This window comes from Polypterus senegalus, chromosome 4 (assembly GCF_016835505.1).
Source record: "Polypterus senegalus isolate Bchr_013 chromosome 4, ASM1683550v1, whole genome shotgun sequence".
NCBI lineage: Eukaryota > Metazoa > Chordata > Cladistia > Polypteriformes > Polypteridae > Polypterus > Polypterus senegalus.
Window position 1 is genome coordinate 57,356,890 of NC_053157.1, and position 15,719 is coordinate 57,372,608.

At 33.1% G+C, this 15,719-nt stretch overlaps 1 protein-coding gene across 2 annotated transcripts in view; it reads left to right on the forward strand.

Moving 5' to 3' along the window:
• Positions 1–14,696, forward strand: part of carnmt1 (carnosine N-methyltransferase 1) — a 28,966-nt gene extending 14,270 nt beyond the window's left edge. For both annotated transcript variants that reach the window (XM_039750703.1, XM_039750704.1), the window contains exons 5-8: positions 3,809–3,987; positions 7,398–7,511; positions 9,480–9,583; positions 13,612–14,696. In XM_039750703.1, the coding sequence (XP_039606637.1) occupies positions 3,809–3,987; positions 7,398–7,511; positions 9,480–9,583; positions 13,612–13,797 (583 nt within the window). In that variant the 3' untranslated portion in view covers positions 13,798–14,696. The remainder of the gene's footprint in view (positions 1–3,808; positions 3,988–7,397; positions 7,512–9,479; positions 9,584–13,611) is intronic.
• Positions 14,697–15,719: the final 1,023 nt, after the last annotated feature.

Consider the following 15,719-nt stretch of genomic DNA (forward strand, 5'->3'; position numbering starts at 1 on the left):
GATGCTTCATAAATATAAATGTTTTTGCTTCTGGCATTTTCATTTAATCATAGTAGTAAAAAGTGTTATAAATAAATCTATATATGTATATACCTGTATGTGTGTGTATATACATGTATCTATATATACAGTATATATATATATATTACAATATATAAAATAATAATTAATAATATAACAGTATATAAATAATAAATATACTGTTATACACTTATTGTCCAGTACTTTAGAAAATATAAACTATGTCTTATTTGGGCATTTTTGCCATGTACAGTATTCTGTAAAACAAGTCTGAAGTGTGATGTAACAATCTAGCCTCCTCCAATCATACTTTAATATAATATAAATATTAGTATAATTTAAAGTATACGTAGTTCAGGCATGTGTTCCTTATGCACTGATAGCATAACCATTCAGTAAGAGAAGATGGGCGATGAAAAGTCAGTGGCCAACTTCATCAGTCTTTTTTTTTTCTTCTTAATCCTGACATGAAAAAGTATCTCTCTGGTAAATTCTGCCAGATTAAATTTATCTATTCTATGATCTATGTGATCTATTTAAATCATTTAATTAGCAATAACTATATATTTTTGCTATTCTTGCACCAGTACCCATTTTGCAAAGCAAAGTTTTCAACACAGAGGACCTAAAGGGACATACATCATTTCATGGCCAAAAAAAAAACCACCACGGTCTAGACAAAATTTGACATAGTCATACCAGGGGGATCCCTACCAGAATCTCTCTGAAAATAAGGTATACAATCATTCATGAAGTCAGTAAGAACTGTTGGATAATATCTGTGTATCTTTGTTTTTCACTCCTCGGCTAAGGTTGGTGTTAATAAAGACGGTGGGCCAAAAATGAGCCCATGGCGAAGTGGCAAAGCTTGAACTGCTAATAAGTAAGAACACTAGTTCTTACCTCAAATTTGACAAACTGCATCTTGATGATTGACAAAGAGTTTTGGATACATTTTCTGTGGTCATAATAGACAAAAGTGGAACTCTTTGAGCACCATTGTGTACATGGGAAACTGTAACTCTAATAAGAACCTCATAGTAATAGTCATATTTGTGGCTGGTAGTGTCATGGTTTGGGATGATTTGCAGCATTAAGATCTGCACCCATTGCCTTCACTGAAGGAACCATCTATTATACTTAGTATCTTTAGCAGAATATTTGGCCATAAATACATGAGGTAAAGCTGAGGAATGGCTTCCTTATACAGTAAGATAATGACCTGAAACAGGCAAATATATTTACGTCAGATCAGTGCGGGTGGGTTTAGAAAGTCAATGTCTAAACTTAAACTATGTATGTTGTGATGGACAGATGGGGATCTTGCCCGGACAGGACGCCCTTTTAAAGAGAAGACCAGGAGAAGGGACATATGACCAGCAGTACCTCCCCCGGGACACGAGAGGGCAGGCCCCCTGGTTTACAGTGGGGCCACGGAACTGGAGCTTGGAAGCTCAACCCGGCAGGGGGCCGTGGCCACCAACAGGAGGTGCCTGGACAGCTCCTCCTCCCCGGTCTTCTCTTTAAAAGGGCGTCCTGTCCGGGCAAGATCCCCATCCGTCCATCACAATGTGTATCAGAATTTTTAGAGTTGTCACAATTTCCATATTTTTAAACTTATTTTCACTTTTAGTGGTATTTAAAAAAAACAATATATATTCCCCAGCACTATTACTTGTTAACTTTCTTTGTGAGGATAGAAATGTGACAGTTTATATTGGAATTGGCAGTTGGTTTACAATTAAATTAAAAGTTAATTGAAAGTATCTTAGACTCTCCCATTAATCATTTAAAAAAATCATTGGAATTGGTAACACTTTATTTCTCATAGCCCTCCAATAACTTTTGAAAGACATGGTGCAGAGATTCATTCACTTCATTATCAGATGAAAATGTCAAAAATCACAAACTACATCAGGACAGAACGTTTCAGTGCAACTACTATGAATATTCTAATGCTGCTGTCGCAGGAGCATCTTTGTCTCACAGAAGAGTTAACATCACTGCAACCAGCATCACAGAATATGGATTAAACTATTAAGTGTGACCACTTAATGACTAAACAGAAACCAGTACTACTATTGTTACGCACTCATAAGGCTTTATCCTTGACTCTCCCACAACTGTGCAGCTGCAGCACTCATGGGAGGCATACACTACATTCAGAACTGTTACTTTTTGAACAATATTGAATAAGTCAAAGACACTGAGAAAGTAGGTAGTTTTTAAAGAAGGTGGGAATACTCAGAGATATAATGTGTATGAGTATTTCTGGGAGGCCTAGCACCTTAAAAATAATAAAAATGTATTTGAGTATATTTGCAGTTTTCTTTGTAAATGAAGGATACTGTATTAGACATTGTGGTCAACACACTAGCTTAAGGATGCATGGTTAGTTGGTGCTAAGGCTTATCCAGACATCAGTGAACATAAAGTAAAAATCAAAACCAGATGGAATGCCAGTCATTTCTTGGGTGTAGCACCACTTGTTCTCATTCTGGGCCTCACTCACTCTTAACCTAATCTTTGAGGTACTGGTAATAGCCAAAAGTACCTAAGTAGTGCAAGTAACCTAGATAATACATGAGTTTCCTTATTCATACATGAAAACAGTTACATATACACTTAAGTTTTCTGTTTGGAGTTTAAGACTTTCTGGGTAATAATGCTTACCCCTTTACCACCATTTTCTGATTGAAAAATCTAATGAAAATTTTGAAGTTTATGTTTATTTTCTTTTTTGTCTTAAGACTTACTTCATTTATATCATATTAAATGATGAGAATGACAAATAAGCCAAATGAAAATGCAAGTGTCTTTAGAAATTACAAATAACATGATCCACTATTCCATATATGTCAGAAAGAAAATTGACAGTACTCTTGAAAGCCATTTTAATATGACTAAGAGAAAGCAAACTACTGCATACCTGTAATAATGCGGTAGTTCAGAAGTAATGAAAGAGATTTTAATAGGAAAAAGAAACCAGTCCAAGTAAATGAAAAGTGTATTCCTTTATTCACATCCTACAAATATTTCAGGTTGATGATAAATTGAGATTTTATGATTATGCACAATTAAGAAAGGTAGCATCTTTTCAGATTTTTATTTTTACATAAACTGAATGAGGACAGTGTTAACTTTTGTTTTTGTTATAGATGGTCAAAGTTTTTAGAAACATCTGAATAAGGATTTACTTAACTGCGAAGAATGTGAAAAGCAAAAACAGAGTCATAAAAACAGTACTTTATAGCCATAATAATATTAGGTGCATAGAATTAAGTATGATGAAGTTCATTAAAATAAAATATCATTACAAATGAGGGAAACAGTAATAATCTTTCATCTACAGCCCATAACCAACCAGTTTAATAAAAATGCATGTAGACATATTCGTCAGATTACTGGAGACGACACTGGAGATGAAAAAATGTTTGTGGAATAGCTGTATTCAGAACCTGTCCTAACAAAGCTTTTGTAATCCACTACATATTCTGTTTTAGCAGTTTGACTAGCAATAAAGTCCTGCAATGCAGAATTTAAATGGTGAGTTACAAGAAATCATCCGTACATTAGGAAGAATTAATACTGTATATGTAAAAGTAGCTCAACAAGAACTGTTGCAGATACCCTTAAAAGTGTTTTCAGTTTATTATATAAAGTATTTTCTGTTTTTCTGATTATTTTTTTTTTTTTAATATCGCTTTACGGTATTGCTTATGTCCGATTTTATTTTCACTTTTAGAGGCAATAGTTGACCTTTGGCTTTAAATTTGATTTTCAACAGATGCTCAGAAGTTAACTCTAGGACGTTATATCCTTGGATTCATCAGTTCAGCAACAACAAGCAGTCTGCTGACCAGACTCGGCCTGTTCATTTTCCTGATGTCAATCCACAGTCTCTCCCACCCAATTCTGATTTCTCCATGGTAGCAGGAGATTTTCTGGAAGTTTATACAGAACCTTGTATGTGTTTATAATTTTATTTTTTATAATATAGTAAACTATATTATCAAAAATGGCTTTATAAAGCAGAGAAGGTGAGCATAACTAAAAGGACAGGAATTGTTTCTCAGCTTAAAATATTAAATTTTTTGCTGTTGATGTAGGAGAGGTCTTTGCTAATGCACTTAGGATAAATTCCATTAGGTTCAAAAATTGTTCTAAATTATATTAGGTTAAAAAAAGTTCTTACTCAGTTGGGCAGAGTTGCCATGTATTTTAAATAAAATGTACTTAAGGTATTATACACCCAAGAAGCCCAAGTATGTCACTCTCAAAGAAAATGCACATGAATTTAGCACAACCAAACCAGCTTTAAACTTTCCAATATTGCAGAGAAGTTCAGAATTTTTTTCAGTCTATAGTTTTAAAAGTTTGAACAGAAATAAATATTTTACAAAATCCCATAGATACAGTATAAACACAGCCTTTATTGCTTAAGCTTGCTGGCCATCAGCGACAGAAAACTTTGCCATTAATAAATATCTTTATTCTCTTTTATGTATCTTCAGTTTCTGTTGTATCATGTTTAATAATGGTACTCAGGAAATAAATATACTGAGAATTTTAGGTATTTGTTGATATCTAGCTTCGAACCACAAGATACATGAAAATATATTGTTTGCTTAGATATGATCACAGGGCAGAACTAAAGTTTTCTTGTAGCACTAATTTTTGGATTAGGTATTATTTTATTATTACTAGATTAATTTAAAGCCTCTTTCATATAATATGTTTCTATGTGTCACAAATTCTCAACCTTGTGAAAAAATTTATATTGTCTTTTTTCATCTACTATGCAAAAAAAATGTATTTGGTAACTAGTGGCACGCCTTTATAGAGGGCAGAAGAGCTAAACTTTCGAAAATGAAAACACAAAAATAACTTGAATGTTGTATTTTAGGTGTTGTGATCCTGCCTTTGCTATGGGAAAATGTAACTTATAATTTACATAATTAGTTTTAATGGCAAAGAGAGCATTAATTTTGATTATCCAGTCAAGGTATTCCTTCTGTCTACTTGTAATGTGGACGTGGATATGTTGGTACCAGAGCCTGAAAATTTTTCAAACTAACTGAAGATGGCATATTTGGTATGAATGTATAGCTTGATTTAATTTGAAAAAAGGCTTTCTAATGCACAGCAGATAAATTATGTAAAGAGTAGAGATGGAGGTAAACTTGTTTGATTAAACATCATTGTCATTCTCTGGAGAAGAGAGAAAATAAATTTTGGATAGCGGGAGAAAAAGGAGAGGGGCACATGTTGCATTGCCTGTAAGTAACCAGTTGTCATTATTTATACAGCAATGTGACTGCTGTGTTTTAGGCTGCTTGCCATGGAAGGACCTAAATATAAATGTGCTGTGGGGCTAGTGAGGCTCTAGAGATTAGGTAAGACAGTTATGCTCCCCCATTAGACAACCTATGCATTGGATTGAATTTCTCCCAGCAGTGGATAAGATACTGTAATGAAAAACTTTTTTCATTCCAAATGTAGTGTGATATTAATTGAACCATAGAGAAACTTGAAACACCTGCAATTTCACAACTTATAATCAAGAATATGTATTGTGCTGTATATATTACATAGTTTTTGCTGTTTAATTCAATTCAGTTCTTTTTATTCTTAGTATTACATAAGAATATTTATTATTTTATTCTTATTAAGAATTTTCAGTTCTGAGCACAACATGTTATGTAATATTTAGATACATTGTATGAAAAAAGCAGCAAAATCAGGAGTGGTCTTCCCTAGACTTTCTCGTATACACAGATATTTGAAGAGTGAACCACAAGACAATGATTATATTTTTATATTATGTACATTAAAGATCCATCAACAACAAATGAAATCTAATTAATAATATATTGAACAATTATTATAAAAGTAAAGTTGAATAAATTGGGCTCTGCAGCTGCATGAATAAAAGGTAAGGTACCACTTCTGGTTATCGGAAATACTCCCAAAAGTTGATAGAAATCTAAGTTTTGTACCTAATACTTGTATGCAAAATTTGGTTGAGCTAAGTAAAAGCTTACTCCAATTATCTTGTTTATATATATATATATATATATATATATATATATATACACACACAGACACACACAGAGACACACAGACATAATTCCAAAATGGTATTTTTCGGCTCAGGGAGATCTAAAATGTTGAGATACATCAAAATCTTGAAATGGAAGCTTTGGACGATTTCAATACTTTCCCTATACTTCATATACGAGAAAGTAAAATATATATATATATATATATATATATATACAAGGTAGTTTTGGGACCAAATTCCAGTGGCTATAGATGAGCTGTATTCAGAAGAGGAGTTCATTGGCAAAAGATGACAATTTAATTTAGATAGAAGACATCTGTAAACATAGCGCTCTTTGTTAATTGCATAACCTCTGAATTTAAGATTGCTTCACCACACCCCAGAGTGCTTATATAAAGTGTGGTTTATTCTACCAGAGATCCCAATAAACTTTTCAGTTTTATTAGGAAATCAGTTATGATGAAATTGCCTTTTAGTCCAGAATTGCTGCTCAATTTCTATGTAAACAACATTCATCAAATATTACGTAAATAGATGAAAATGCTCAAATTGCAGTATTCATTTATACTGCTTGCTTCTTGTAAATCATTCTTATCAACAAAAACGTACAATTGAACAACAACCATTTATGGCCTGTTGCCTTTGTTGAATAACTGTACATACTCCCTCCCAAATGCATTTGTTGCCCTCTGATTCATATTCAAATCATTATAATGGTACACATCACAGTCTCTCCCAAAAGAGGCCTTGTTGCTCCCTAAACCTGACATGACTTGTCCCACAGTTAAATGTGAGCCATGTGGTAAATGTCCAGCTCTGTTCAGTCTGTCTTGTACAAACATATTACTTCAGAAAATACCACCGTATTATTTTTGCTTTAAGGGATTGTACTATTAACCTACGTAATTTGTATGGACACTGTCTTGTGACAGTAATATCTAATTCAGTCCTGGTCAGAACACCCAGTATGACCTCTTTGTAGTTCATCAGCAAGGCAAAAGCAACATATTTGTAGTGCATCTATTATTGTGCATCCTAGCCTCTTATTCTAAGACTTTCTTACGAATGATCTTAGCATCAAATTGTACAAAAAGAGAACTCATTTTGCTGACTGGCCATACTTGATTATACGTAAATTAGGTTTTTTTGTAAATGTATTGTATCTCTTTTTTCCATATGTACAATATTTGTATTGTTATAATGATCTAGCTCTTGTTTCTTGATAAAGATCAAAGCAATTTGAAGCAACACATTTGTGAATATTCAAGTCAGCATTTCATCTGACCTTTTAATGTGTTTTTAAACTTGACAGGTACGTGGGACTGCATTGCAACTTGCTTCTTTATTGACACAGCACATAATGTCATTGACTACATTGACACTATATGGAAAATTCTCAAACCAGGAGGAGTGTGGATTAATTTAGGTAATGTTGTTTTTTTCCAAGATTTGGATTTCAAATTATAAAGTAATAGTCATGCAATGTAACATGAGGAGCACAACGTTTTTTAGAAAAATTATACGAAAAGAAAATCATTTATTTACATTGTTTTACTTCTTAACTGTAGTTACTTGTTGTGTGTAATTTTCAACCAAAGAAGTGAAATGAAACATATCACTGATAACATAAAAACAAATTTCTTAATGGTTTTTATGTGTTGCTGACATCTCGAAATACTTTATACCTTATTCATGCAAATTGGAACTTAATATATTTTACATACAATTTCCTAATTTAAAAAACAAAACACAGATTTCAGTTACCCTTGATTTAATGTATGTTTTAAAGTGTTTTACAAGTGTTGCGAAAATCTATTTACATCATTTTTTAAAAATATAATTACTTAAATATTTCAATATGGTCATTATGACTGATCGTCTAATCTGATGAAGTCTGCTGCTCTTTCACCCAGTTCTAATTTTAACATACATAATGCAATGTTTGATACATATGTAAGTATCCTTTATAGTTTTTTAACAGTTTTGTGCATTTATTTAATTGTAAACAAAGCCCAGTTTCTAGAAGCATAAATGCTGCAGTTCCTCGCCTGAAAATACTGTATAGAGATGGCATTGTTGTTTCCTTGATAAAGTTCAGATGATGATAAGTATGGAAGCCCATTTTATTTCTGTTGCAAAAGAAATATAACAATTGTGCTTTTTTAGGCAATATTCACTTTTATTGATAATCTCTTCATCATCGCCTCCAGTAAGGACATGCAGTCTAGAAAATATGTGTTTGGATAATGTTCTCTCATCCAAAAACAAACAAAACAATATAAACATTTCAGAATAAATAAATGTGAAAATGTAATCATCTTTATCCAGTACCGAGAGGTAGAAAAAACAGCAGCATGAAGGCACACTTTGAGGATTTAAAATAATTTGTTTCTAATCTAATAATTTAACATATATTATTCACTATGCACTTTTTTTAATGGGACAACTGTGTAAAAGACAGTGTCAGATCATGATTTATACAGTACATGCAGAAATGTGATGGTGATTTAGAATTGTACAATAGAAATTATTTATACATTTTTTGTCTTCTAAAAGATAAGACATTTCCCTGTATTTTACTGACTGCTTACATGGTCATTATTTGGGTGCAATATTATTAGTCTTTCAACTGTCCATAATACTTTGTTCAGGATCTGTACAAACAATAGTTTACAATTCTTTGAGCCATGCACGTTTTGAAAATTTCTTCTGTTAATTGTAGTAGGGTTTCCCTGAGAAACTAGTTTTGCTATTTGGAAATGACAGAATATTTGTTACTGATTGCTAAATTTAGCAGTGTTTGTTCCTTTATCAAAACATTCTATATTTGCTAGATTCTTGATCAATTTTTTTTTATTCATCATTCAACTTTCTTGCTTTCCTTTCATGGAGAATTCTGTAGTTTCCATGTATATTTTGGTGCACTGAGGTAGACTTGCCAAGGCCAGTACAGATTACTAATTGTTTTCCCACACTATCAGCCAGTATGTACCATTTAAGAAGAGTCTGACACCACAAAATGCCATCACTACTGGACAATCACATATTTCCTGTAGGTATAAAAATAAGGGATAATGAAAGAAATTACCTTTATCATGGTCTGTTCAGAGTTGAATGGTACAAATTCTTACAATCTTTTCACATAAGCTTCCCGCTCCCCACTGGTGCTTATCTTGCATTTGGCATTTAAGTTGCTATCTCTGCTATTTAAAAGATGCCTAACATCACAGATCACACACTAATCATCATTTCTGAGATGTTTCTTTTTTGATTTTTTATGTAGGACAGGTTCATGTGGCATATTTCTAAGTATCGTTGTTACTACTGGAAAAAATAGTTCTATAATCTCTTTTTCCAATTTTATATAACATTTTATTTTTTCTGTTGATTCTAGGACCTTTGCTGTATCACTTTGAAAGCATGGCAAATGAACTGTCAGTAGAATTAAGTTATGAAGATATAAAGTCTGTAATTTTAAAGTATGGATTCAAAATAGAGGTAAGAATATTTTGTCTGCTAGCAAACAATAAATGCATTAAATGCGAATAGTTAGATAATTCAGAAAATGAAATCCATTGTTGTAGCAATTTTTGTGTGCATAAGTTTGTATATATTAGTGCTGTGTGGTATACCGGTACTGTAAAACTCAATTTTTAAAAACGGTAAGGTAACTGCATTAAGGTAAGTTTTCCTTGCTCTTCAGTTAAATATATGTATTTTGTCACACTCGGATGTGCAAGAGACCCAGACCCTGTTCGTTGAATGAATTTTCTTATATTTATGTGCTTGAAACTGTGAGGCAGACCAACAACCGTGGCCCTCTGAATAATGTCTTGAGTAAGGCAAGGCATGGAATCACATAACTATGCGGGGCTTGAAAAATGAAGCAGCTGTGAGCTGGGATTTGCCTTAGTTTGAAAGCTGCTGTCATTACCGATCCAACAGTAAACGTACATACTGTGACCATCTTTGAAATTTTATCAAAACTATATCTTAAAATATATTATTCTAAGCATAGCAGATGTGTGTGTTAGCAAAATATTTAAAAGTCAATTGGCATGAAAAAGTTTCATATACAGTGTGTTTTATGGAAACACTCTACTGACAGATGTAGACTTTTTCCTGTGCAGTATACTAACATCATAAGAAAAAAAAACTCTAAATAAACTTTTTAAAAAATTTGAAAATTAATGTCAATATTTTTTAAAGAACAGTAGTATTCAAGGTGCACATTTGGCCTATTATTTTGACATCTCAGAAAAAAGATTTTAAGGACCTATCTTATTTTTGTCCCATTTGCATCGTGTGATTTCTTGTGGAGGAAAACATGTGACATGGTTTGGCCTTGCATGTATTCAGAATCCATCAGCAAGCATAAAAGGCAGCGACACTTCATCCCCAGGAAGAAGACCCAGGACATGCTGAAGGAGTTAAATCCCTCAGCTATCCTGAGAACATCTGGGTTATTCCCCCAGAAAGTATTGTAGCTAAGTATGTTGCTACCACACTTGCCACAAGGACAAGTGTAACACAGATCATGATGCTCCATTCTTTTATATGCTTGTATTAGGAATGTATCTGTATTTCTATTTCATTTGTTTTAACATTCTCATTTTTATGCCTAGAATTCAAGTCTGTTTATGAAGGTGTTATGAATTATAATTTTAGGCAGAGAAATGTCACATAGATTTATGCAAGTGTAATGGGATTCATCTTGTAATTTTAGATGGCTCCAATCCATACACGGTATGAGTATCAGGCCAATACTAGCAAAGGTTTGCTGAATCAAATATCAGAAAAAAGAAAAGTAAGAATCTGATCCAGTTCTCCAACAAATTCAGTCATTTCACTTAATAAATTTATTTACAAGGGAGGTGCGCAATCTGACTGATGGATGGATGTTAGTGCCTTTTTGGAACCTGTAAATGGCATGTTTTTAACTATAGTAGCGAACGTTTGTAACTTTAAATCCTATTTAAATTTGTTTTGAACATTAATCTTTATCTGAGAAGGTTCCTGGTTTTAGGCCCTTGTTTGTTTGAAAGGCTATAGCACCATATTACTTATGCTGGGTACACTACATTTTTAATAAACAGATGTGATTTTTTTTTTAAACTATGCAGCAATTAAAGTAAATTAAGGCTTGAAAGTTGAAGTAAAACAATTTGCACAGGTGTCCCAACATCTGTTGATTACTTTAAAAACCCGTGTCTGTCTTAAAGTAGATTTGGAACAGACTGTGTTACTCACCCTTTGAAGTACTACTTGGACAATATTACACTGTAGGATTTGTAAATTCCAGTAATAATGACAAGAAAATAGAAATTAACAAATGAAATGTGACAAAGCATTATTACCCTTGGAAGTATAAGTCTTTCATTTAGAGAAATTGCAAAAAAAAATCAAAGGGCCAGCGAGTACAATGGTGTCCAACACAATCCAAAGGCAATTGGAAACTGGAAGGAAGAGATCTGGCAGACTCAAAGTAAAACCCAATCAGAAGACAAGTTTTTGAGGGTAGCCAGCTTGCGTGATAGACGCCTCATAGCACAAGAGCTTCAAGCACAGTTTAACAGTGGTCAGAAAAAGCAAGTCTCAATTTCTGCTGTGAAGAGGAGCTCTGGTGTTGCTCACATCTGTATCATAGACATAGTTCTTCAGTCTCACAAACTGCAGTCTGACAGACAGATTGTCCATTATCCAGGACATGATAGGCTCATCCACCTGCAAATCTCTGAGCTTTGTCCAGGTGAGAATAAACCTTGCAGACAGATAATTGCATCCTCTGGATAATTGCATCCTCTTCGTCAATCTTTGTCTGATAGGCAAACTTCAGTAGATCTTCCAGGTGGTCTAACACAAGAGGACTCATATGGTCCAGGATCAGCCTGTCAAAGATCTTCATGTGAAATATAATTGCCACTGGTCTGTAGTCATTAGGTGAAGAAGTGACTGCCTTCTTTGGAACAGAAACAATGCAGGATATTTTCCATAGAAGCTGTTCTTTCTGAAGCCTTAGGGTTAGTTTAAACAGATGAAGGAGGAAACCACAAAGTTTGTCAGCAAAGACCTTAGAACTGACTCCATCTGTTCCTGCAGATTTCAGAATGAGTGGATCATTTCCATTGCTGAGTCACCATTTGCAGATGTAGGAATATAAACATTAATAAGGATGATGTTATTTATTTCCCTGGGCAAATAAAATAGATGAATTCCAGCAGCCAGAATTTGTGTCAGAATTGCAAAGTGTAGTTGTAATTTACACCATTCCTCATTCACATAGATGCAAAAAGAAGCATGCCTGGTGAAAAAAATGTGTAAATCAATTAAATTCGTTAAAAAATATTGATGATGTGATTGAACAATCATGATCAAATTGGTCTGTTATTGTTATGTGCATGACAGGTAGTACAGAGTGTTTCCATCTCTGTTTTTTCTTTACTTCCAGCAATTTGTGTACATAGAGAATCGCATTTTTGCTGAGGGCTATATTTTTAAGTGTCATATTTTTGTAAGTCTTAACTTCCTTCTTTTAAGCAACAGTTCTTGAGTCATTAATATTTCGTCCTTTTCAAACGCACTGTGAGAAAAAGGTAAAAATTCTTATAATAGTACAGCTCTACATGTAGTGTCAAGAGTCCTCAGACTATTTTCAAAATGATTTGACAGCCCTAGTGTGGCAATTAAGAGGCATTGCCTCAAATATAATTGATGAAGGAAGGAATAGGCAGACAGCTGAGAAAACTTGAAAAGCCAATTTGTTTAAGAGATAATTTGTTTCTCTAGCAAGAGAAAGCATTCACAGTGAGATATATATAAAGGTCGATAACTAGTAAGTTGTTAAAGGTAAGGCCGCTACCTCAGTAAGTTAAAAAGTTCCACACTTGTCTTTTTTCAGATTTACATTATTTAGATCTTTTTAATGGTTGAATAATTACAAAAAAAAATTCTGTTTATTTCCTGTAAAAGTTATTAAAAGGCAGTTACGTGTACATGTTTGTTTGGGTTGAGCCGCAGTACATGCAGATTTTTTTTTTGTTTTGATTTTCTTGATATGTAAATATTAAACTAGAATTACATTTGCCTTATTAAAAAACTGTAGTTTTGTATAAAAGTACTCATAATATTTTTATGGTTCATTTGAATAAAACAAAGCTTCAGTTTTCATTAGTCATGTTGTTATGTTTCTTACCTTTAGGACAGCAGAGTGAAAATGTTACCAGTCTGAGCAAAGTACTTTAGATCTTTGTCTTAAATGTGGCACTTTGATAAATACAGCTCAATTAAAATGTAGGAATTGTTCAAATACCGAACATTTCAATATTGGTATCAGCTCTGGAAAACAAAAATGTGGTATTGAGTCATCTCTGTTTTTCCTAAAATGTATTTTTATCGAAAGTAAGCTTTATGCAATTGCTACATGTATGTGTAATGCTGATATGTTACAGTAACTCATGTCTGTAAATAATTATATTGTAATGTTCTTTTTTAAATCTTTACCTTTCTATAAATTTCTTTCCCTACAGATTGAAAAGGAATCGGTGCCAACGACATACACAGAAAATGACCGTTCTATGTTAAAATACCTCTATGATTGTGTGTTTTTTGTTGTGAGAAAACCTCTTGATCAGTTCACTCCCAGTGGATTGCCTACTACAAATGGTGCAGTGATTCAAGACTCTTTGAAAGGTCCAATATCTGAAAGAACATGACAGGCTGTAACTGAAAACAGCAGCAGAGACAAAATAAAGGCATTGAGGGTAAAATATTTTTAAAGCTTCTGTTTTGTGAAATTTTCAAAATGAATTTGTGAATTCAAAGCAAATCATTAATTTTTATCTAGCAAATTGCTCCATATTCACAGGTGAATCAGCATGAATTGCTGAAACAGTATTTTACTGAAAATGTTTTTCTTTTGTTACCTTTTGGGTGAGATACACAAATGTGTGCCTTTTGTTATCTGAGCAGCTTAACTATACTGCACTAAGCCTAAGCTTTGAGTAGAAGTTGAATGGATTTAGAAGAGTCTACATTTTTGAACTACTTCAAGAATAAAAAAATGAGTAACTACATCAGTATTTTAAAAATAAGTACCTCATTACTGGACTGTTACAGCCGTGTGTATTTTGGGTTTTTTTCCTTCAATCATGAGAAAGGAGTGATTTTTTTTTTTAGGTCTAGTCTGACATGTGTCTGGTGTTATTTAGCTTTTCTGAAGCAAATACTTCTTAAAGTGGTCTTAAAAATTCTTTTTTCTTTCAATTAAAATCTATTTTATTAAAAATTACTGATGACTGACTTTATTCGCTAAAATTATATTATCCTGAATATTTTTGAAAATCTATTCACCCACCCACCTATTTTCATCCTACATTAATCCAGTCCAAGGTTGCTGGGTCAGATCTGGCAGCTTTGGGTGTAATGGGGTGCCAGGATTTTTTGGAAATTGATTTTTTTTTTTCATAAAAAAAAAAATACAACCCTTATGTAAGAAATGTAAGAAGTATAAAATAGTGTAATGCTGTTTCTTATACCAAACTTTACATTCTTGAAAGTGTTTTTCTTCTTCTAATAAAGGAGATTCAGGGCCTTGATGTCCTGTGTGTGCAAATTCTGTAAAGTCTTTTTTTTTTTTCTTTTTGAGATTGTAAAATTCAGAGATGGAGGATGGCTTTCTAAAACCCAGTGTATAGTTCCTTGCAGAGTGAGGGGTGCAATACAAGTTCTGGTAGCTACTCCTTCACACACTAGTCTTTTTCCTGGGCTACTGAATGAATATGTTCAGGCACCTCAATAGGGGCAGTTAAACTTATTTAGTGAACCATCTTTTTCAAAAGCAAAATTAGATTAAATGCCTAGAAATAAATTAAAACCCTAAAAATTCCTATATAAAAATATATGTGCATCACAGATTATGCCAGTTCCTAAAACTGAACTTTAAATGCAAGTCAGTAACATTAATAACAGCAATAATATTATGAAAATGAAATATATAAAGGAGCATTTAAAATATTTGTAATTGAATTAGTATGACATACATTTCAAGATCAGTCATGCTAGACAGTGCAGCCTAGTGTACTCTAAACTTCAAGGCTGTCGATTCAGTCTCTGCCTCTGACTGATTTTACACAGCACCCTTTATAGCATAAAGCATAAAAAATTGTATCAGAGTAGATAAGGTTAAAGTCCACCTTCAAATTGATAAATCTGAAAACTTCAGTTGAGTAGAAACAAAAATGAATTACTGGCAAACACTAGGAGCATTAAAACAAAAACCTGAAACCCTGAAAAGAGAAATATTCACAGTGGAAACAAAGAAAGCAATTCAAACTAGAGACAGCTTAGCAGACTAAAAGCTGATCCAGTCCACTTCACAAGGTTCACAGAGAAAGAATAGTTACATGGGTGATGAAGAGTGTCTTTAGCTATTTTTGAATGTTAAAACTCACAGACTCATCATCCAAGATACAGTAGACAGCCAAAAAACAAAATAAATGTTTAACAAATTATTTCCATTGGTAATACCTGTCTTATGGTTCTTTGCTTGGGAGTCTTGGTTGTTGGTGTTGACCATATTGAATGTGAATTGGATCAAAATAAACAATTCTATATCTGATATAAAACCAAGAGCTGA